The 21,818-nt window shown below is 42.3% G+C and overlaps 3 protein-coding genes across 5 annotated transcripts; 1 reads left to right on the forward strand and 2 right to left on the reverse strand.

Moving 5' to 3' along the window:
* Positions 1-1,411: 1,411 nt before the first annotated feature.
* On the reverse strand, positions 1,412-10,117 carry sirt6 (sirtuin 6). 3 transcript variants are annotated; one of them, XM_034556334.1, is made up of 8 exons: positions 9,951-10,117; positions 8,803-8,930; positions 6,596-6,778; positions 4,641-4,700; positions 4,027-4,122; positions 3,855-3,935; positions 2,347-2,470; positions 1,412-2,186 (listed from the first exon to the last, which is right to left on the reverse strand). In XM_034556334.1, exons 1-8 carry the CDS (start codon positions 10,014-10,016, stop codon positions 1,875-1,877), a joined length of 1,050 nt encoding a protein of 349 aa, XP_034412225.1. In that variant the 5' UTR covers positions 10,017-10,117; the 3' UTR covers positions 1,412-1,874. The 3 variants fall into 3 exon arrangements, with proteins under 3 accessions (XP_034412225.1, XP_034412227.1, XP_034412226.1); XM_034556336.1 differs by lacking the exon at positions 8,803-8,930; XM_034556335.1 differs by lacking the exon at positions 8,803-8,930 and having other exon boundaries at positions 9,901-10,117.
* Positions 10,118-11,493: 1,376 nt separating this feature from the next.
* Positions 11,494-15,478, reverse strand: LOC117746122 (ubiquitin-conjugating enzyme E2 R1-like). Its single transcript, XM_034554993.1, has 5 exons — positions 14,663-15,478; positions 14,343-14,429; positions 14,109-14,206; positions 13,029-13,163; positions 11,494-12,910 (listed from the first exon to the last, which is right to left on the reverse strand). The coding sequence occupies exons 1-5, from the start codon at positions 14,846-14,848 to the stop codon at positions 12,700-12,702; spliced, it is 717 nt and encodes a 238-aa protein (XP_034410884.1). The 5' UTR covers positions 14,849-15,478; the 3' UTR covers positions 11,494-12,699.
* A 411-nt stretch (positions 15,479-15,889) lies between these two features.
* Positions 15,890-21,126, forward strand: cactin. The gene is made up of 10 exons (XM_034554992.1): positions 15,890-16,414; positions 16,873-17,464; positions 17,624-17,719; positions 17,807-17,952; positions 18,110-18,272; positions 19,041-19,155; positions 19,291-19,483; positions 19,600-19,722; positions 19,865-20,211; positions 20,415-21,126. Exons 1-10 carry the CDS (start codon positions 16,110-16,112, stop codon positions 20,903-20,905), a joined length of 2,571 nt encoding a protein of 856 aa, XP_034410883.1. The 5' UTR covers positions 15,890-16,109; the 3' UTR covers positions 20,906-21,126.
* Positions 21,127-21,818: the final 692 nt, after the last annotated feature.

Below are 21,818 nucleotides of genomic sequence, written 5' to 3' on the forward strand. Positions count from 1 at the left end.
TGCTTTGCGACATGGGGAGTTATCCTGTTGAAGTATCTATTTTTCACAGAAAACCTACATTACAAAGAGGGGGCGAGGAGTTTGAAAGACATGTCATTTACCAGGCAGGGTCTCCTGGAAGATGCCATTGGTTGCATTATGGGAAATGTAGGTTGGAGCATGACCTAGCAAAACCAGGACTGAGTGGACCCTGCTGCAGTAAAATTAGGTATTCTAAAAGAGGATCTGGCTCTCAGAAACCCGAACACTTTGGTCCACAGGGAGCGTCGAGTTAACTCCAATACTTTTCACATTTTGAGTTCACAAAATCCTCTTTCACAATAAGTAAATAAATCTGTTGCCGATACATTTGACAATATAGTTAATACATTTTTGATAGATAAAATAACATCTTGGCAAATCTGGAGAATAAAATACCTCCCAAATCAAGTTAAAATCATATACAACAATAAGCCATTTCACTCTGAAGTCAGCTTATTAAAAACGGCCAACAACTTGTTTTGTGAGGTCACAATGAACTTTGAACAAGAACATCTAATTAGTTCATCCTTAAAAGTGGACATATGGGCTAAAAAGAGGGCGAGTACATTGAAAAGGCTCCTCAACACAGTAAGAGCTGTCATGAGGACCGTGTAATGACCCATTCACAGGCTCCATGCATGTGTTTGAGTGGCATCTGCTGTTGTGTTTGATCTTGTTTACAAATGTGAAGAGAGAAAGTGCCTTATGGCATGACACATATTCAACATGTTTCCTGCAGTAATTATCTACACACACCTGTTGCCCATTGTTTGCTTTTTGGGGTAATTGGTCCTCCTTCCATTGACATCTGCTCTTAGAAGAAAGTAGATTTGATGATCACGTCGTCACAAAGCAGAATACAATTTTAGAACCAGCAAAGTGTAAAAACGTGTTCCTTTGGAGATGTTAAGGTTTCATGACAAACAAAGAATCCTACCAGTATCTCAAGTAAACATGCAGTCTCCGTTTCATTTGCAACTAGGTCACTGCGGTTTGACAGTACCCGACATACAGCGCAGGAACTTTCTGTGTTTTATTGTCAAGTCATTTACATTTTAAAAAAACAGTGAAGGGACCTTTTCCCTCAGAGTACAAAGTATTTCTTTTCCTGAGATAAAAACCTTTTCCTAGAAAGTAGTGCGACTATGGTACATTTATAGCCATGCACCAGCAGTCGCTTCATTTACGTACAGAATCAGTTGGAATTATACATCTCGCCAAAGGAAAGGAATTCATTTGTACACTGAGAGAAGCACAGCTGTATGAGACTGCGAGTCAATCGAACTTAGAGTTGCTCACTCGCAAAGTATCGTTACCACGGCGTCTTCAAAGACTGGATCTGTAAGGGAAAAGATCTGGAGCGTGGTTATGAATAAAGCTGCAACAACCGTACACACAAAATAAGTTTTATTTATAACTTTGTGCTCCAGATCTCATCCAGCGTCGGTTAGAGACTGGAAGTAAACTAAAGCTCTAAGTCGGGACATTCATTGGTAAATGTACTTTTAAGGCATGTTGTTTGACCAGAAATGAACCACTCAAACATCCACCTAAGGAAGAGTCTTCATTTTACCCTGGACTCAATCAAGTCCAGGTGTCAGGTGGTCAAATTGTGAGCCTTCAGCTGAGGAGTCAGTTTCATATTGCTGTGTATCGTCGCTGTCAGGGGGATGCAAACAAATATGGGGTAAACAAAACCACTGCGGTAATAAGAGTCTTTGCTCCAGAGGGTGTGAAGAAGATGAGAAGAACCTTTGTACTCTGAAACTGATCAAACCGAGCCCCTTTTGTTGTAAAGTCTATTTTGTGACAGGTTTGTGTTGCGACGTTGTTGTGAGAAATAATACCCGAGGCTATTTCTCTAATTTTAACTGGACTGGGGAGTCCGCTCTCTCCCTCTTTACCGAGACCGTCTCCTCCTTAACACTCCCATCGTCTGTCAGTGCCGTCGGGTCTCTTTTTCTCTCCTTCTTAATCGGGTCCCTTTTCACCTTCTTCTTTGCTTTAACTGCACGTGGTGGTTTGACATCGGTGGTGGACTCCGAAGTGACGCTCTCACAGACAGTCGGACCGTTCCACTTTGGGATGTCAACTCCCAGCAGCTCCATTAGCTGTTTCATGACGTCGTCCACGTAACTATGGATACGCAGGTGCGCATGCTTGTCCTACAAAACAGAAATGTACGACTGTGAAACGGTAAACCTGGAGATGAGCAGAATACACACACAATGTTGCCTTGGATTTATTCACAGTATTTCTATTGCCGTCTTATGTTTCCACACATAAACAGTATGTGTCAGATGGTGGTGCATTCATGAGACTGACGTGTTTCGTGGCCTGCAGGTTGACGATGGCCAGTTTCCCTCCTTTCCGCTTGGTGAAAAGTGGAAGGTCTCCACTGGGTTTGATCTGCAGGGAGGTGCCAAGCGTCAGTGCCAGGTCGGCTCGTCTGGGGGACAGGAGAAAAATATATCCTTAAATTAAAGGGATAAACCGAGTTTCCAATGCTGGTAGACATTGTTGGTCCTGAGAAAAACATTAAAGTAGGGATTCCCAATTCATTGAAATAGCAATCTGGCCTATATTGCTATATCCTAATAAATATGATGGTGCTGCAGAGATACCCTGGCCTCAGCATCTTATTCTACAGACAGACATATTTGTTTGGTACAGATCCCCACAAAAAGATCAATACGATCATTTTAACATGTTTTTCAATGAAAGTTGAGACTAAAGATGTAATAATTACCAGTCCCTATAATATAGCAAATCATATTGCAATTGCCATGTCAGTAAAAATAATGACAACTTTTTTTCAACATTGTTCAAAAGGGACATATAATAAAAAAACTTCCATTATCAGTGCTTGTGCTCATACATTTGGGGATCTGGAGCCCACCAACCCACACACTGTGAGATAAGATAACTCAGTGAGTTTGTTGTTGGCTGCCTTAATATTAAAACATAGAGTTTCAACAAGCCATTCAGATGTGGCTCCCTTTCCTCTGTCACATGCAGACTCATTAGAATATACCGCCCCCCATCTTAGCATTTCCAACCGCGGCTAGAGAACCATCTTTGCAAAGGTGCAAAGTCAATCATAGGAAACTGGATATATTTGATAGGAGGCTTATAGACTGAAGGGTCTGCTTGTATATTCAGACAAGTATGAGAAAAATGCATTTTTTCTTTAAGGATCCTATAAAAGACCTTGAGAACAGCCCCTACGCGTTGTAAAATGATGTCAAAGATTGCTGGGTAATTCTTCTTTTTGTTTAGAGAAACGGGTGCTTAGCGCTGTGACTCCAATGTAATGGTGATACATGAGGCACAAGCTGTTTTCTGCTGTTTGAGTAATACACTTCCACTGGGCTGTGTCATAGTGAATGAAAGAGCGCAAACACCGCAGCTCCCAAGATGAGTCTCCTATTCAGTAATGAGACAAAGCGAAATAGAAGGTACCCAAGTACACAACACAGTGCACATCAGGTAGAGCTCCAAATCTCATCTTTGTAGTTTAAATGGTCCATTATGGGTCTCTGGGTACATCAAGCTGAAGCAAAAAAATTCAATAATCTTGCCGTTTTGTAGACGCACAAAGATTACGGGAGAATTGACAGAGAGAAATGGCGACATTAAAGCAGACTGTGAATCATTCTCATATCAGGACACTGACACAAAAGCCACAGATAAATTTCACATTTTTCAGTTCACAGGACACGTTGTAGATACACTTAAGTACTGTGTGTAACTGGGTTATCGGGACAGATACTGAATCAAAACAAAAACAGACATAGTAGTAAAATAAGTAATAAGGAAACAATGGAGCACACCTGCTTGCTTCCTCTGCTTTGTTCAGGTCTTTGTCAGGAAGAGCATCCTCCCAGTCCAGTATAGTGCTCATCAGCTTTCCCCTGTTTTGGTAAAAGAATACTCTGACATACTAAAAAAATGCATCATATTTCAGTATTGGATATTTCAAAATGCAGTGAAAGCATGCGTTACCTGCAGGCTCTAAGTCCCCTGGATCGGACCACATCGCAGTGACGTCCTGTCGGTTTCAGTCCCATCACACCGATCACTTTTTCTCTGACATACTGCCTAGAAAACCAAGACTCCTACAGGTTACATCTCCGTCTGACCAGGTCAGCTTCAGTTAAGTTACAAGCATTTATACACATGAATTCATACACATAACCACAACAGTATATACTCGGTGGCCCCTCGATTAGATAGACAACTTTTGACTACAGACAAGTTGTCTTCAAGATGTGGACTCAACATGATTCTGGAAACGCTCTTAAAGGGTATCGGGGACTTAATGGCACCATGTAGCGGCTGCAAACATACATTTAAGTCTCTCTTTTACTTCATCCCAAAGGTAATCTACCTGGATGAGATCTGACCACTGGAGTGTAATCAAGTTACTGTCATAATCCTGGAATCCTTTTAAGATAATGAGCGCTGTGTGACAGGATACATTAGTAACAGGTGGTGCAGCTGTCAGCACACCAGCCGCCAAACAAAATGGATTTCAGTGAAAGATGGGAATTATCAGTTTCACTATCCAAATGTCTGTGTGTCTGTGTGTGTGTGTGTGTGTGTGTGTGTGTACATACCTGCCACACTTCTCACACTCCTCCACAAACATGTTTCCATGGAGCTCTGATAACACATCCCTAGAAGAAAAAAAGACCAGTTTCACTTTAATAATCCAAAATGAATGTCTCTTCAACAGAACTTTTCCTGCAGTCCCTCTTTGATTAATATTCTGAGGCTTCATATTTATTTCTGCATTCCACTCGGCATCTTCGCTGATTTTTGACAACCAGTTCCCTTTACCAGTTTGTTCGCTGCCTCAATGATTTCCTCGGAGAACTACCATTTCGCTTGCTGGCCTAATCTAAAAAAAACCTGAGTGATGGAGGGTAGCGGAAGAAAAGTCTTCCAGGGGGAACAAGTCTTCCCGTTACACAGAGAGGTTGGGTTTACGGGCTGAATAAAGAATGAGATTCCTGGTCTTCGGTTAGTCCAATATGTTTGGAAATGCTTGAGCATCATTTGAATTTATTAAAGCCGCTTTAAAAGAGCTCCTCAGCTTTTATCACAAAGCAGCAGCTTCATGTTTAACAACAAACTGGCGTGAAACAATATGGTTCTCCCACAACTTACCATGCTGTATATTGTTGTGTTTCTATACTAGAAATGAGTAAAGATGAAAACTAACTATAATGTGGTTGTTTCCTCCACATTAACGAATTCACTGCATTTTCTGAATAAGTTAACTTTTCCTCTAAATATAAACCTCACGTCCACTTCTCACTTATTCATTCACTGTCCTCTCCACTCACTCTGCTTCAACTCCAAACATAATCTGCACAGCACAGCGATGCATATATATATATATATATATATATATATATATGGATCATTTTGTGAAAACGAGGACATTTACTGCAGCCATACAGTATTTGATAGGATGACACATCTTTAAAAAGCTGCACTAATTAGTTTTTATACAAACAATAAGTCAACTGACTACATTTAATGGGAAAGAGATGACTTTAGTGACACACCCAACGTGATTTATCCCCTAAACTCAATGCTGCTCTCTTCCAGACCATTGATTTGGTTTTATGGTCCTCAATTTCAATGTTTTGGCTCACTGCTCTCATCCACCTCGTTTCCAGCAGCAGCAGGCAGCTGTTTTTAAGCTCTTATAATATGACCGCGCACCACCTGACAAGCACCAAGGGGCACAAAGTTAGCATAGCTAGTGGAAACAGTGGAGCATTTAGAAAGGTGGACACAAACATGTCTCCAGAGCTTTGTCGAATCCAAAAGTCTACATTTATTTAGAAAAGACAGACGTAATCATTTCTACAGTGCACACCATGTTCTTATCTATGAAATATTCTGCTTCAATCCATATTTGTACATATTCAGCTTTCACATTTACACATTTTCTTACTGCAGTGAAAAAACTATTCTCCCGCTTCCCTCGCTGACACAAAAGGAGGCTCTGCTGACGGGTTATAGATCAGATGCACATTCACAATACAACAAATAAATAGAAAGAACGTTTGTGGAATTTAATTTGACCCTTTTTTAATTGAATTCAAATTGTGCTTAGAGGGATTTTGTTTCACCAGACATTATGAAAAGTGTGTGTGTGTGTGTGTGTGTGTGTGTGTGTGTGTTTGTCTGCTTGTCTCTTTCTGTATCAGGGCCGGGAAATCAAATGATCATAATTTATCAGAATGAGATTAATTTATATAATTTATAAAATAGTCCTTTTTCTTTTTAATAGATAATCTGTCTGTTTTCTTGTCAGAATCGCTCACAGAAAGAAATGTATCAGACGGTGAAACTATGTGTGGGTTTGTGTGTGTGTGTAAGTGTGTCTGTGTGTGTGTACTTTGAACAAATATACAATCAATCAGAGCAACTTACACTGCACCTATAACCTGTGAACTATTGCATTGATCCATGCCCACTAACAACAATGATTTGAGTTAGCTACTTGTCTAAGTGTGTACATCATGCTACAGGACAGGAGGCAGGGCGGGGTTACCTGGGGAAGCCGGATCGGACATGTAGGCCGTCCACATTCTGGCTGATGAGATACTTGAGGTAGCCGGCCCTCTGCAGTCCCAGGAGGGCCATGTGAGTGAAGCTGGGTCGGGCATCTTCAAATGTGGTCTCAAAGTGAGGTGACTCCCCCTTTTCTTCTAACGTCCACACACCTTTTGGACCCCTGAAAGAGAATGCAGTGATGAAGAGATGACTGACAGTTACGATTGGACAAGTTGTCATATAATGGGTGGACTGGAGGAATTTTGTGTCTACAACTGGTGCGTGTGTAATGGATATGTATTCATGGTTGAGAGAGTATTAAAAATCTAAAAAGAAGATTTTTGCAACGTTTGTGTACTAAATTGACATTGTGCTGTCAAATGCTGCACATTTGAGCCCACTAGAAATACAAGATACTAACAAAAAAACAATGGACAAAAATTCTCCAACTACAAAGAAAATAAGAGATCAAATGTGTACATTTTGTTGCGATTCACGTCTCTTTGATTAAACAGTCGGTTTTGGGTGTCTAAATGAGGGATGAACGCAGCGGACCTGTCAGTATTGGTGCCGTTTAAAACCCTCACAGTTACTTGGCTTTATGCATCAGGTGAGTAAACGCATCACCACGGCATCATCTCTCAACACCAATATGATGAGGCATCCGAATTAGATGCCCGAACGAAGGAGTAGCGGCTCAACTCCAAGTTCCCTCCTGATGTCCGAGCTCCTTACCCTATCTCTAAGGCTACCCATCGGAGGAAACTCATTTCAGCCGCTTGTATCCGTGACCTCGTTCTTTCGGCTCAGCTCCCTCTTCACCAAGACGGTCCGGTGCAGCGCCTGTTTTACTGCTGCAGCCGCACCGATCCGCCTGTAAATCTCTCGCTCCATCTTACCCTCACTCGTGAACAAGACCCCGAGATACTTGAACTCCTTCGCTTGGGGTAGGCACTCTGTCCCCATCTGGAGGGAGCAATCCACCAGTGTTTGCACAGTATTATAGGGAATTATTGCACTATGATGGAGGAACACAGACGAATGTGTGTGTTATTGTTTTACAAAGAGCTGGATTTGACAAATAATAAGCAAGTACTGCCCTCATCTGCTCAAACATTGGTACTACAAGAGAAAGCAGGAGGCTAAATTAAGTCTACCAGAAATCCAGAAAAAGATTGTTTTCAAGCTAAATGATGATTTATGGCCTGGATTCACTTATTATGCAGCTTATTTGAAAGCAGTATTTGGATTAGATGATGTAGCATAAAGTTGGTAGTTGTCCACACGTCATCTTCAGACTCTCAATGTTATGTAGCCATTATATATTTGTATATAATCCATTTGCCATTTCAATCCAAAAGCACATTGGTGCTGAGGAGAGGTAGAGAGTAACTTATATTAAAAAAAGGAAAATAAAGGAATCTCCACTATGTTGAGTAATGTACATTATCAGAATCGTTCCAAGGCTGCCAAAACTATTTAATGGTACTTTGCAGTTAAAGAGTCCTTTTCTTCTCTCTCAACTGTTTGCTTCTCTGGCCTCAAGACAATCTCCAGAATGACTGTAATCCTCTGCACATGACCAGGCAGAGACACTTTTGGAAATTGACAATTTCATCAGATCGCATTGTGGTTTCACAACCACTATAGCAATCAATTTTATAAACGCAGAACCCCTTTATATTTTAAGTTAATAATACGCTGTATGATTAGGATTCCAGCCTAAATTAAGTTAATTTTAAGGAATATTCCTTCATATATTTTGCATACAGGTGAACATACTTGTTTGTTGCAATGGCTGGTTTTCACAGTAAGAACTATGGAAGCTACGTGCACATAAGCACATGAGCAATGTAATATAAATTAACTTGAATTACCACCTTGTGGTTGTACGCCTCCGCCAACCAGTGAATACTGTTGACATCTATGTCTGTACAAAATATCATCTCTTCAACATGTTATCCTCCTTGTGAAATTGTCATATAATGATGACAATTTTCACACAAATGTCAATGCTAATGCATTTGAATTTGAGAGTTGTGGCCCAAACACCTACTTTGACTCTTTGAGAAATTGACTAGGGACAGAATGTGTGAGGTCAGAGGTGCCTTTGTCATCATGTTCACGCTTCAGAGAGAAAAGAAGTGTGCTTTTGTGAAAAAGGGTTAGAAAAAAAGGGCAGTAGTGACTTTTTTTGTGCTTCACCTAAAGTCGGGGATGCCTACTGAGGTGCTGATTCCTGCTCCAGAGTGGACAACCAAGTATTGAGATTCTTTTATCAACTGGGCGAGGGTCTCTACCTTCGCCTTTCGCTCCTCAGGATTGTCAAACACCTGCCACAGAGCAGGACAAATCAGGTTAGAACAGCAGGCGGCTTCTGGCACAATGAAATATCACATTACTTCTGAAACAATACCATGACCAATGACAAGGGTCGGAAAGGGATGCTTTCATACAGTATTTGATCCAAACAGGGTTGAGAGATTTGGTCCAATGTCAGTGTGAAGAGCGTCCAATACTTTGTAATCCAGCCCAATATCTCCAGTGTAATTACTAAAGAAACCTTGCGCTGGATTTTGCTTCTTTCAAGTTGAATAACTTTTAATGGTCTACACCTCACACATTTCATTCTCTCATTTCCTGGTAATGTTTTTTTAAGTGACAGATGTATTAATATTGGACTTGTGCAGAGCAGATGACAGAATTGTAAAGTATATAACAAAGAGAATTTCACATTATGTTTAGGGTGGAAAGTAACAAAATACATTAATTTAATTTACTTTTTTGATGTATTGGCAGCATTTTCAACAAAAAAAAAGCATCTTTATACTTGTTCTTGTTCTACATTTAAGTAAAATATAATATATTTTGTATTGCCTCTTTCCTCCTCAAATGTATCTTATTGCTGAAGAATTAGTGACTGTTTAGCCCGTCTTTAAAAAAAGTCATACAATTACAACACCAAACTGTGGACAGTGGCTTTTTGCAGACCATATTTCACATGTACAATAGAGGGTAAAAATACGACTCGTTCAGCTCCCTCCTGCACCAGCTGACGTTAGGACATCGATTGCACGCGAGCTAATAGTGTAACACTAATGTAAACTGTGAATGGACCCATTCCTAACAAAGACCAATGACTGATTACACGTTACTTCAGGGCTTTCTGTTGTTGGATAACGTTTACGTAAGTTTTCCAGGTTAAACGATGGAAAGCAGAAGCTTAACTTATCGTGGAGTGTATCGTGCTTTTCAAATGTATTTTTCAAGACCTCCTAAAGACTGAACATGAACATCGCTAACCTGCTAGCAGTGGAAAGAAGCGACATAAGCTCACAGTCGATGTGCTTTACCTCGGGGAGTCCACACACTCCTTTGTCCGCGTACGGGGAGAGACCAGCAGCATAGTTCACAGACATGTTGCTGTTGGTGTCTTTATTATTGTTGTGTAGGAAGTTGTTCCTGTATCATAAAGCTGAATAATCTCCCAGGCGGTTATTTAGTCGTGTTGTTTGGCTGACGTCATCTATAAGCGACGACGTGAGCTGCGTTCACAACATGGAGGAAATGCACGACATCTCTCCATCTCTGTCTACTTTTCACACATCTGTGAACTTAGACCTTCAAATTCAAAATAAAGCTCCCCATTAAACTGTAGGATGTCTTTAAAAAAAACTTTTGTACATTTCAGATAACTTTTCCCAAAATCCTGGTATAAAGTTGGATTTCACAAACCTTGTGTGGCGAGCTCCCTTTTGCTACACTTGCACTGCAAAGCCAAAACAGACTTAAATGTATCTCCCTCTTGAGTTGCTAAAGGCGTCCCGTCCCGTCCCGTCCCGTCCCGTCCCATTCCATTCCTCAGCTCCGGTAATGCATACTTTCTAAGAGTCGCCTAATGCAACATTTTTAAGCTTTTGCACTCTTTATTAACTCTATTTGAATTTGTGACGCTTCTGAGCTTATGGTTGACATTTATTTTAGCCATATAAACCAACATGTACAACAAGTACAATGCATGACATCTTCAAAACGTCAATTCACTCAGAGGGCTGTTGCTTAATACTACGTAGATAATCTCCAATTTTCTCGTGTGACTTGAATGCTGCAGTATCTTCACAATCATGAAATAATAATTTTCATGTGACATACTAATGGATTTTCTACATTATAAAATAACCATTAATATGCCAGATAGTCATATGTATAGACGGTAGATAGCCTCAAGTAAAATAGACAAACGGGCTATTATCATATATAAATATGCAACATAGTTAAAGAATGCTGAAATGTGTCCGATTCACAATTATATTCATACAAAGAGGGGATATTGTGACGCAGGACACCATGGAGTTTGTCTGGGGAAATCAATTCTTAAAGACAAGGAAAATAGACATAGTATTAATAAAATCTAAAAAGGTGAATATACTTTTAAGACCGCCAATATTGAAAGTGCAACCAATCCAAGCACTTCAAGACTGTTCATTTTTTCCAATAAATCTTTATTTTTCAGTTTAAATAGCCGAAAATAAAAAATGAACACAGGTGAATAAAACAATACAGTAATCATACATACAGCTACATGTGCATATCAGTTATGGTTCCTGTTGAAGCTCAACTTTGAAGACCACCTAAGAGTAAAATAGTTGTTTGTATTAATAGTTTTGTCATATGTAACTCATTATCCTGGGAAATTTAGATTGAAGTCCTGATTTGAGTTAATTAAACAATCAATATGGTGTCTGCAAAAATACACAAAAAGACCCATAAACTCTAAAAATGATATAAAAACCAGTCTACTCTCTATTGGCACGAAAAATAGAAATGAGAACAGAACGTGACGGCCTTGTTCTCCTTCAATTCAGGGGCTGAAAAACGTCTGATAATTCTCACCGATAGCGCAACAACATTTTTATTTTAAAAACAGACATATTTCCTATAGAAGCATTTTTTTGCCAATCAAACCAAACCTCATCACATAAATCATTCCAAGCAAAAGATTGCAGGCATAATGTCTAACCAAAGAAAGAGACTAAAATAACAATGCCTGCAAGAGAGCAACCAAAGACAAGAATACAACAGTTTAGGCTTTCGTTTATGTCTTTGGCTCCGTCAGGCCTCTCAGAGAGCAACCCTGAGGAGAAATACAGTTCTGATCAGTAATTAGTTCTGCCCCCCTGAACAACTTCCCTACATAACTATTAAATCTGAGCTACTTCAGCTAACATAACCCCACACTCAAAATGACACGGAAACACATCCAACAGTAACCAGAAGAAACACAGAAAAAGATCAATTTCTTGTTACCAAAACGGTTCACACGAGGATTCGACTCACTGACTCAGCCAGCCGGTCCTCCAGATAGTTCTCTGGCATCTCAGTCAACGAGTCTTTCTTCTCACCGAGCTGAAAACGGATCCGAGAGCAAAAAAAGGGACAAAAAGCTTCCGATCATGATCCGGCAAGCACAAGAACGTTGAAAACATTGTCCTGTGACATGACCGTCATATCGAAGCCCGACAGATTGCGAAACTTGGAAAATGTCTGAGTCAACGGCTTTTCAGCAGATTGTTCAGTACAAACACTAAGTGCTTGAAGCCCTCAATCTTCTGTCAGTCACTGAGATCATCTACTGGTGAGCAACACCCAGTTACAATTAGGGAAATAAAGATATGCAAGAGAGACGCCGAGTAAAGTGTGGAAGTGTTTGCACCAATGCAAATGTAGAGATTGATAAAAGTGGTATTAACCCCACAATACTATGTACTGTACAGGAAACCATTAAAACTCAATAGGATTAGGTAATATTCTCTGAAAGTAAGGATTTAGGTGATAAGGAAAATGATAATGGATGTAAAACTGAGGAAACTGGTGACTTTTGTGCTGGTGCAAATTTGACTAGGTCTGACCCCTCTACAACAGTGCATCGAGGTTCGCCTCTGAAAATAATTCAGAGGCTTAAAAAAAACAGCTCTTTTCATTGGTTAAGAAGTGGAAAGCTTCAAATCTTTCTTGGGTGTCGACCAAGAATTTCTGGCAACCCAGACAGAAAAAACGGGTAGCATGTGTCAGCTTCGGTCGGGATGCAGTTTAAAAAGCATGTCACGACTCCTCGTTGCCCGAGTCGTCTTCATCGTAGCAGCAGTCGCCGTCCTCGCCCTCCACATCGTCGTCGTCATAGTAATAGTCATAGAAGAGGTCGGAGCCTTCGTCGGTGGCCGGGGCGCGCGTGCGGATGCAGTACTCGGCCAGCGTGGTAGGCACCTTCACGCCGTCGCGCTCAGCTTCGGCCTTGGTGGCCACGACCTGTTTCCTGAGGGGAGATGGTAAAGAATACACTTATGACGTCTGACACTTGACAAAGAGGCTTTTCACCTGTGGTCTACTCTTCTGAGGAAACTTTTGCGAGTGACCATGATAAAGTCGTCTACCTGATGATCTCGACGTACTCGCGGTCCTTGCCCTTGCTGTCCCTCCATTTGCGGTACATGACGGAGGAGTCCACGTTGGCCGGGGAGAAGGTGTTGGGTTCATTCAGCAACGAGATCACGCTCAGCAAAATCGTCCTGGGAGGGAACACAAAAGGTGAGTGACAAGTTGCAGTGTCCAACCCAAAAATAGACATCAATTATAAATGATCAAACATTTAAATAGCTGAATTTTTCAACAGGATAAAACACATGAATTTTACATTTGATCATCAACCGTCTACATAATTTACCCTCACATGTCCGATTAACTGCATTACCATCAACTAATAAATAACACCCAACATAAAATCCCCCTATTGAGCATTGATGTATTAATGTTTTGCCACCACACAACCTACATTTTGCTCGTCCTGGGTCTTTGTCTGTTGTAACCCATGACATGTACTTTTCCTTATGTAGCCAAGCATGGTTAAATCTACACTTCCCTGGCCTAGTGGATTATCTCGACCACTTCCCTGAGCTACTGTTACTGTGGCCACCGAACTTTTCAGTTAAGGTGTGTTCATTCGCAGCGCGAAATAAAACTCTCACAACAAATCTCACGACTGACCAACCTATACGGACATTACCATCCCTATATAACGATTATTTTCATTATGGATTCAGCCACCTTCAAAATTTGAAGCCACCTTCAAAATGTTTATTTACTCCAAAGCTTGATCTCAATACTAATACAATAATATTAGTAATAAAGAAACATGATCAAAAGTATTACAAGTAAATTATTATTAAAAGTATCACGAATATATTATTACAATTATTACTAATACATTAAGATGTTTACTAATATTTGAATGTTATAAAAATTATGACGAATTCATAAAAAATTTTCAAGGACTTTTCCAGGCCTGGAAAATTCCATGACTTTTCCAGGCTTTCCATGACCTGCATGTGGTACCAAATACCTAGATATGAATACTGAAGGCACACTCAGTCATTGAGGTGGTTGAGAGAAGAGAAAGAAGGGAGGCACCCAGAAAGGAGTGACAGCTGAGGAGAGATATCAGGGAGAGTGCTCACCGGACATTCTGGGTGGGATTCCACCTCTCTGAAGGCAGCTCTCCACTCTGCGGGTCGTCCACTGGAGGGTGCAATATAGAGATGCACACATCTCCATTCTAAAAACAGAGGAGAGCAACTCCTTTCATTATGCAATGCATCATAGAACACATGAAAGACGCCAGATTAAATGTAATGATAAGGCACAAAATGTCATCACATGTTATAAAATATAATTAGGGTCTGATACGTTACCTCATAGATGTTGGGGTGCCACATCTTGGTGAGGAACCGGAAGGCAGGTGGGGAGTAAGGGTAGTCTATAGGGAACTTGATCCGAGCCTGGGACACACAACAGGTCATTGCATGTGGCTGAACGCTGTACAACTACAATATACACATTTTACTGACAGACTTGATTGTCATGCATTTCATGTGGTACTGTCATACAAGAGCAGTACACTATGTTTACCATGTATATTGTGTGATGTGTGTCATTTGAAGAATTCGTAAAAAAAGAAGCTGTTTTAATGACCTGTCAGATGTGCCAAAGACAAAGAGAGTTGTAGTCCTACCTTAAAATACCCCCCTTCATAATGAGTGTTTGGGGGCCCGAAAATGGCCACCTCCCAGTTGTACATGTCAGCCTCGTCCACCAGTGTAATTTTGAATCCCTCGACAGGCTCCTCCTGGAGGCTCTTCATTTCCAACATGAGTGCTTTCTGAGAACTGGCTACATGAGAGTGGCTGTGTTGCGCCATACTGAACTACGTAGCTTTCAAGATTATCTGCAGTCGACAGCTGATCGGTTTGTTTACACGAACGCGGCTGAGTTTGCCTCACACGCCGAACAACCGACTGACACTGGGGGGAATAAATTAAAAATAAAAGACACTTGCCTGTTTTCGGGGTTCGGAGACAATGAGACAGGCCAAACCAGACGGGCTACGCATAAGTCAAACAAAGGTTGCGTGGATTTCCCCCTGAATCAGATGAATTATTTACAAGTGTTATCAATACTTCGGTGAACTGACCAAACCATGGTGGCTGACAAGCGCCTCCAGCTTTAGTTGATCTACCTGGCAGCCACGGATATAAGCCGTAAATCTACTGGTAGCTGCTGGCTAATGTAAACTAGCTCACACGCTCCACCTTACGGACCAGCTGAAGACGAGTCGGCGTGAAGAGTTTGTAACTCCAGACGAGTCCGATGAGAGAAGAACACTAAACTACTGATCTGAAATGCGAGCAAACACAAACTCTGACGACAAGTCACAAGTGTAGTTTATAACACCCTGACAGGAGAATGGGTAAAGAAGAATGTTGCTGAAAGGAGTCTCCTCTCCCTTCAACACAGGCAATGGCGCCGCGTGTTGTCTGGGAGTTGTAGTCCTCGCGTCATCTGCAAACACGACTTTTGACCGTACAAGCGAGACAAAAAAGACACACAATGGTGTTTAACAATTGTTGTTGATATGAACACAGTTGTACTCAAGGGAAAGTCGTTGATATGTCACCATTATTACTATATATTATTTAAAGAGTGAATGGAGACGACTACAGTTGCCTGACGTCACTAAAATGCGAATGTTGTTTGTGTTTCTGAAAAGCAGCTTTGACCTCATTTCACGCTCGTGTTATTTTAACAAAATAACATATTTGAATGATGTCAAATTGACGGAAGATGCCCCGTGTGCTATGTATAGTGCACTTAATCAAATTGCATGTATTGAAATTTGTTTTCTCAATTTTTACTCATGACGTCTAAAATATGCGTCACTTTGTCGAAAGCCCCTTTAAAGTGTCTTCCTGCTGCCGGTCTGAACACAATATTTTCAAACCAGACAATTTACCACATAGTTTTCATACGCGTATCAAAACGAGGTCGATTTAATTCATTACGTGTTTTACAAATACACATGAATACTTTACATGGCGTAAAGACAGCCAGACGTTTTCTTTGTTACCACTTATTTACGCGACAGGGTCCACTTAAGACCCCGCATTTACGGAAAGTTCGTGATGGGTTCGAAGTCACGACGTCGGTCTCGCTCTAAGTCCAGAAGTCGGAGCCGGGATCGGCGAACCAAGTCCAGAGTAAGCAGGTCTCGCTCTCCGGAGGAAAGGAGGCCCCGCAGTCGGTCTTTGGATTCGAAAAGAACCGCCCGTGGTCGGGGACGATCAGGCAGCAGGAACTCCAGCGATGGCTCTCCTGACCGCCGTCGGCCTCAACACAGGGACCGTCCGGGGTCCAGGAGCGACTCGGAGAGCGAAAGGAGACGAGGACCACCCCGACCCAGCAGCAAGTCCAGGGCTCGTTCATCAAGGTAACCGTCTGGTGCTCGTTGGTTTTGTGAGGGTGTTCACCACGTTTCACGGCTCGAGGCCACCCGTTATTATGGTCATGCTGGTTAACTTTATATCATGAGCTAATGGATTTGAATGCAGTGGAATAAGTCATGCTCCTGTTAATACGCGAACGTAATTGTACACGGAGCCATTAGAATGAAGCCGACCCAATGTTGTCCAACGACATCTTTGGTACTTTAAGAATTGTGCGAATTAACAGGCTCATCCTTCCACAGCCCACTAATTGTCAATCAGTTTCTGGGGCATCTGGATATAGGTTTTAGAGGTTTTAGGGTTAACCTAATAACCCTAAAAAATGGTTCTGCCACAAACTAAATGCCTCAGAGCTCATAATATCTCCGTCATTGAAAACGCATATTTTCATTTACTCTCAATCCAGGAGGAAAAATGTACTGAATCACCTTTTCTGTCTCAGTTCTGATTCAGGTGATCCCAAAGTGAGGAGGCCGAGAAAGGAAATGGAGAACCGGAGAGGAGCATCTCGAGAGAAGAGGAGGGAAAGATCCCAGTCCAGCTCTGACTCCCATGATGGAGGCAGTGACATCGAACGGGGAAGGCGGAGAAGCCCTGACAGAGGGAGTCCAACCAGAGACAGACAGAAGAGAGAGCAAGACAAAGAAAGAGAGAGGTGGGAGAGCAACAGAAGAGAAAAAAGCCTTGAGCGCAGGAAGAGGTGTGAAGAGCGGGAGCAAGGGAGGAGTGAGAAGAACAGAGAGAAGGCCGACAGAGGGAGGCAGCGCTCCAGTTCACCCGAGTCGTCCGATAGCTCGGAGTCTGATCATGGTGGCCGTGCAGTCAAAGCAAAGGAGGACAAGAAAAATCAGAGGGAGATGATGAAAGCGCTAGAGACACCAGAGGAGAAGAGGGCCAGGAGACTGACAAAGAAGGAAACCAAGGAGAAGAAAAGGAGAGAAAAGATGGGCTGGAGTGAAGAGTACATGGGATACACCAACGCAGACAATCCCTTTGGTGACAACAACTTATTGGGCACATTCAAATGGCAGAAGGTAAGTTGGGGAGCAGTTTTCACCAGCATTTGACGAGTTGTCACTGTAAATGTTATTAGGACATTTGTCAAAGCCCCAGAATGTTGGAACGTTTCCTGTCCTAGCTCTGAGTATTGTACGTCATTCAAGAATCTTGTTTTGTGTGTAAATATTTTTCAGGCGTTGGATAAGAAAGGCATCGGCCATCTGGGAGAAAAAGACCTTAAAGACCGGAACAAATGTATTCAAGAGGAGAATCGCCGAGAGCTGCAGAAGGTATGCGCTGTATTTTGTGGCAGTATAATGTCACAGGGTCATGAGTAACAGCCCCTTTCATTAATCATGCTAACGTTGTGTATGTAGGTAAAACAGCTGCGTCTGGAGAGGGAGCGAGAAAAGGCCATGAGAGAGACGGAGCTGGAGATGCTTCAGAGAGAAAAGGAGGCAGAGCATTTCAAGACCTGGGCTGAGCAGGAGGACAACTTCCATCTGCATCAGGCCAAACTAAGGCAAGCGTGCATCAACTTGTGCTGTATATCCTCTTCATATCAGAGGATTTCTCTTGCTGTCCTGTTTTCTTGCACAATTCCAGTTCGGTGCCAGGCTCCCACAGGTGTTCCTTAATGAATACAATGTACGCTGTCTCACGGCATTGTGTGTGTCCAGGTCTAAGATCCGAATCCGTGACGGTCGTGCCAAACCCATCGACCTGTTGGCGAAGTACATCAGTGCAGAAGATGACGATCTCGCTGTAGAGATGCATGAGCCTTATACCTTTCTCAACGGGCTCACGGTCACCGACATGGACGACCTGCTGGAGGACATTAAGGTATGAAGTTATGTGTACATTGAAGTGTAAAAGACCATCTTAAAACCTTTCTAATCACACAGGTCGCTTTTATCGGGGAGATGTAACAACAAGAAGAAGGGAACCATGGCAGCCTCTTTTTACACTCGTAAAATGACCAGTTAACACACATAAAGCGCGCCATGTTCAAATAAGGTTGTGATTAGCATCACTTCCTTAGTGACTGGACATCCTGCTGTTATCGCCTCAATGTGAGATGCCACCACCTGAATAAGTCTTGTCTAGTTGAGATTTGAAACCCTAACATTAATTGTGCAAGTTACAGCCTTTACATGCATAATTTGGATGTGATTACAGCATCATTCAAAAATGATTGTGGTGGCACAAGATATTATTTGTAGAACGCCTAGATCGTCCCACTGACAGTCGGTGTGGCCTTCAACAGATTCATCTTACTATCCCCGAGTTCGATCCGTCTGCCGGTGTCTTTTTCTATTAACTGCCACTGAGGGGCACCGAGTCCTAACATTTAAATAAAGCATTTAGGATGTCTCCCTCTGACAGTTTGTGGTTAAATTGAACTTATTCATTTAGGCGTGAAATTGGTGAACAATAATGTGCCAATACAAGATGTGTTCCAATGCATTGAAATGCCGACCAGCATTGATATTTAATGATCACCCAGCCCAAAGTGGAGACTCAACGTGTGTCAACAGGGGCTTCACACCTGATACTCTTTTAAAGAGCTCCTCTCTGTGTGTGGGTCACTGAGTGTTGTTGTGCTGGTAGGTGTACATGGAGTTGGAGCAAGGGAAGAATGTGGACTTCTGGAGAGACATGACTACCATTACTGAGGACGAGATTAGCAAACTGAGAAAACTGGAGGCTTCTGGGAAAGGACCAGGTATGGCATTTTCCCTGCTTTTGTTTTCACATGTGAAGTCACATTTGCACCAGTGCTTCTCTGACTAAAAATGTAACGTGTAGCCTTCTCTGAACTTTATGTGCAACATGTTCAACCACATGTCCTCCTTCTCAGGTGATCGTCGTGAGGGCATCAACACAGCTGTGACCATTGATGTCCAGACAGTGTTCAAAGGAAAGACATACAGCCAGCTGCAGGCACTGCACCTGAACATTGAGACAAAGATCCGGGCTGGAGGATCCAATCTTGATGTTGGTTACTGGGAGAGTCTGCTGCAGCAAGTCAGAGTCTACATGTCCAGGGCAAGGTACGAATGTGGGGGAACCCCTATTGTGTTTATGCTGTTTTCATTCATATTAGGTCACCATTTGGCTTATAGACAGTGGAGAAGTGTGTGTGTAAAACTACGATTCTATGTCCCAGGTTGAGAGAGAGACATCAAGATGTGTTGCGTCAGAAGCTGTTCAAGTTGAAACAGGAACAAGGGGTGGAAAGTGAACCTTTGTTCCCCATCATCAAAGAGGAGCAGAGGACTGACGATGATGAGTAAGTTACCTCGAAACAACACACATCCTGAAAGTGCGGGGACACGAAGGCTCAGTCAGTTACTTTGCATACTTTGCATACTGTCAGGTGACAGTATTCACTTGACAATGTGTCCACTCTCAATTCTGTGTTTAAAAAAAAGTGCGACCACATCAGGGGAGCCTGGCCAATCTTCATCCTCCACAAGGAAGAACAGAGAAACCGAAGAGGATGATGAGGGGGCGGGTCCATCGACGTCCACAGCTGGAAACCAAGATGGGGACGGAGGAGACAAGGGGGACAAGAAGAATGAAGAGAAAGAGGGCGAGGTGGTGGAGGCCGTGCTGACGGAGGAGGATTTGATCCAGCAGAGTCAGGCGGAGTACGACTCTGGTCGCTACAGCCCCCCGCTGCTCACGTCCTCCGAGCTGCCTCTGGACACGCACACGATCACGCCTGAAGAGGACGCACACAGGCTAGAGTTAGCACGCTCACAGCTACATGTCGCAGGTATGAGATTGTTACAACCACAAGAGTCGAACACGTTAAAAGCTTCAAAATCAATCGAACTAAGAAAACTAGTCCGTGTGTAAAATAAATCATGTCACCAGGTAGGAAGACACAATTATGAAAAACAGTATTTTGTAATATATATATGAGAATGTACAGTTTCTCCCCCACCCCCAACCCACCCACTGTTGCTTCTTTGACAGGTGATGACAGCGAGAGTGCCGAGGAGGCCTTTGTACGCCGGGCTAAACAGGGCATGGGCAACGATGAGGCCCAGTTCAGCGTGGAGTTTCCCGTCACTGGGAAGATGTACCTATGGGCGGACAAATACCGTCCCAGGAAACCCCGCTTCTTTAACAGGGTCCACACAGGCTTTGAGTGGAACAAATACAACCAGACCCATTACGACTTCGACAACCCCCCACCCAAGATTGTCCAGGGTTACAAGTTCAACATCTTTTACCCGGACCTGATCGACAAGCGCTCAACCCCGCAGTACTTCCTCGAGCCCAGTCTCGACAACAAGGACTTTGGGATCTTGCGGTTCCACGCTGGCCCTCCGTACGAGGATATTGCCTTCAAGATCGTAAATAGGGAGTGGGAGTACTCTCATCGACACGGCTTCCGCTGCCAGTTCTCCAATGGTATCTTCCAGCTGTGGTTCCACTTCAAGAGGTACCGCTACAGGAGATAGAGGCCACAGACCAGGATGGACCAAAACCCCAGTTGCAGGGTTTTAACCATATTTTCTATATTATGTGGGCTGTACAGTCAATGTACTTTGTTCTATTGTTTTTAACTGATATATTGCCAAAAAGCAGTTTGTTAAAGCTACAAAATTATTCTGTTGTCTGAAAAAGTAATTTGTAATGTTGTCAGAAAGTTACACATTAAAGATTTTTTTCCCACATTTTACACTTTGCAAGTTTCCACTGGTTGATGGTTTTCTGTTTGATGGTTTTCTGTTTGAGTTACAACATTGAACGTCTGAAACTTGAGTCTGGATCACAAACACAAAAGAACAAAGACGATTCATAACGTCTGTGGTGGAATTATTTGTGACTCCTATTCATAAGCTTCGGATGAGATGTTTAAAATAATGAGATCCAACAATCAACCTTAAAGCTTCTGAGTATTTATTCCTGCGCAGGAAGGAACAAGTCTGCAGGACGATAGCAGAGGTGCACATTGGTAAAGAGCTCAGTTAAACTCTTCCTTCCAACGGGTCAGGTAGCACACGAACATGCACTTAGTGAGTCTGTAAGGGTGGCGGAAGAGGTGACTTCATTATATTATGACAATTAGGGAGAGTCTTAGGGAGGGTACGCGTTTACGGGTCTTCGAAGGTCGATTCATGAGTTGAAGGTTATAGCAGACAGATAAGAGGTAACTTATCGGCAAGGAAGCAGAAAGGGATTGAGACAAGAATGTGTTAATAGGGGGATACCCATAACTCATGCAATTTATCAGGACGTTTAATGAGTGTGCCAAGGAGTTTCACAAAATAGGGGCCCTGAAAGGTTCTTGCCATCCCAAAAGCAACATGATTGTATTTAATATAGTATATGATATTCAAACCTGCAACAATTCTAAGTGCAGTATTTCTT

This window comes from Cyclopterus lumpus, chromosome 17 (assembly GCF_009769545.1).
Source record: "Cyclopterus lumpus isolate fCycLum1 chromosome 17, fCycLum1.pri, whole genome shotgun sequence".
NCBI lineage: Eukaryota > Metazoa > Chordata > Actinopteri > Perciformes > Cyclopteridae > Cyclopterus > Cyclopterus lumpus.

Bases quoted from the DNA above. Each gene is read 5' to 3' on its own strand.
- sirt6 (XM_034556334.1), bottom strand. From the start codon at position 10,016: ATGTCTGTGAACTATGCTGCTGGTCTCTCCCCGTACGCGGACAAAGGA. The intron at 4,701-6,595 runs GTAACCCCGCCC...TTTTTCTTCTAG, and splicing joins GTCCGATCCGGCTTCCCCAG to GGATGTGTTATCAGAGCTCC. The intron at 4,123-4,640 runs GTATGTACACAC...TTGGTTTTCTAG, and splicing joins GAGTGTGAGAAGTGTGGCAG to GCAGTATGTCAGAGAAAAAG.
- LOC117746122 (XM_034554993.1), bottom strand. From the start codon at position 14,848: ATGGCGCAACACAGCCACTCTCATGTAGCCAGTTCTCAGAAAGCACTC. The intron at 13,164-14,108 runs GTGAGCACTCTC...GTTCCCTCCCAG, and splicing joins AATCCCACCCAGAATGTCCG to GACGATTTTGCTGAGCGTGA. The intron at 12,911-13,028 runs GTAGACGACTTT...ATCTCCCCTCAG, and splicing joins GAGTACGTCGAGATCATCAG to GAAACAGGTCGTGGCCACCA.
- cactin (XM_034554992.1), top strand. From the start codon at position 16,110: ATGGGTTCGAAGTCACGACGTCGGTCTCGCTCTAAGTCCAGAAGTCGG. The intron at 17,465-17,623 runs GTAAGTTGGGGA...AATATTTTTCAG, and splicing joins GCACATTCAAATGGCAGAAG to GCGTTGGATAAGAAAGGCAT. The intron at 18,273-19,040 runs GTATGAAGTTAT...TTGTGCTGGTAG, and splicing joins ACCTGCTGGAGGACATTAAG to GTGTACATGGAGTTGGAGCA.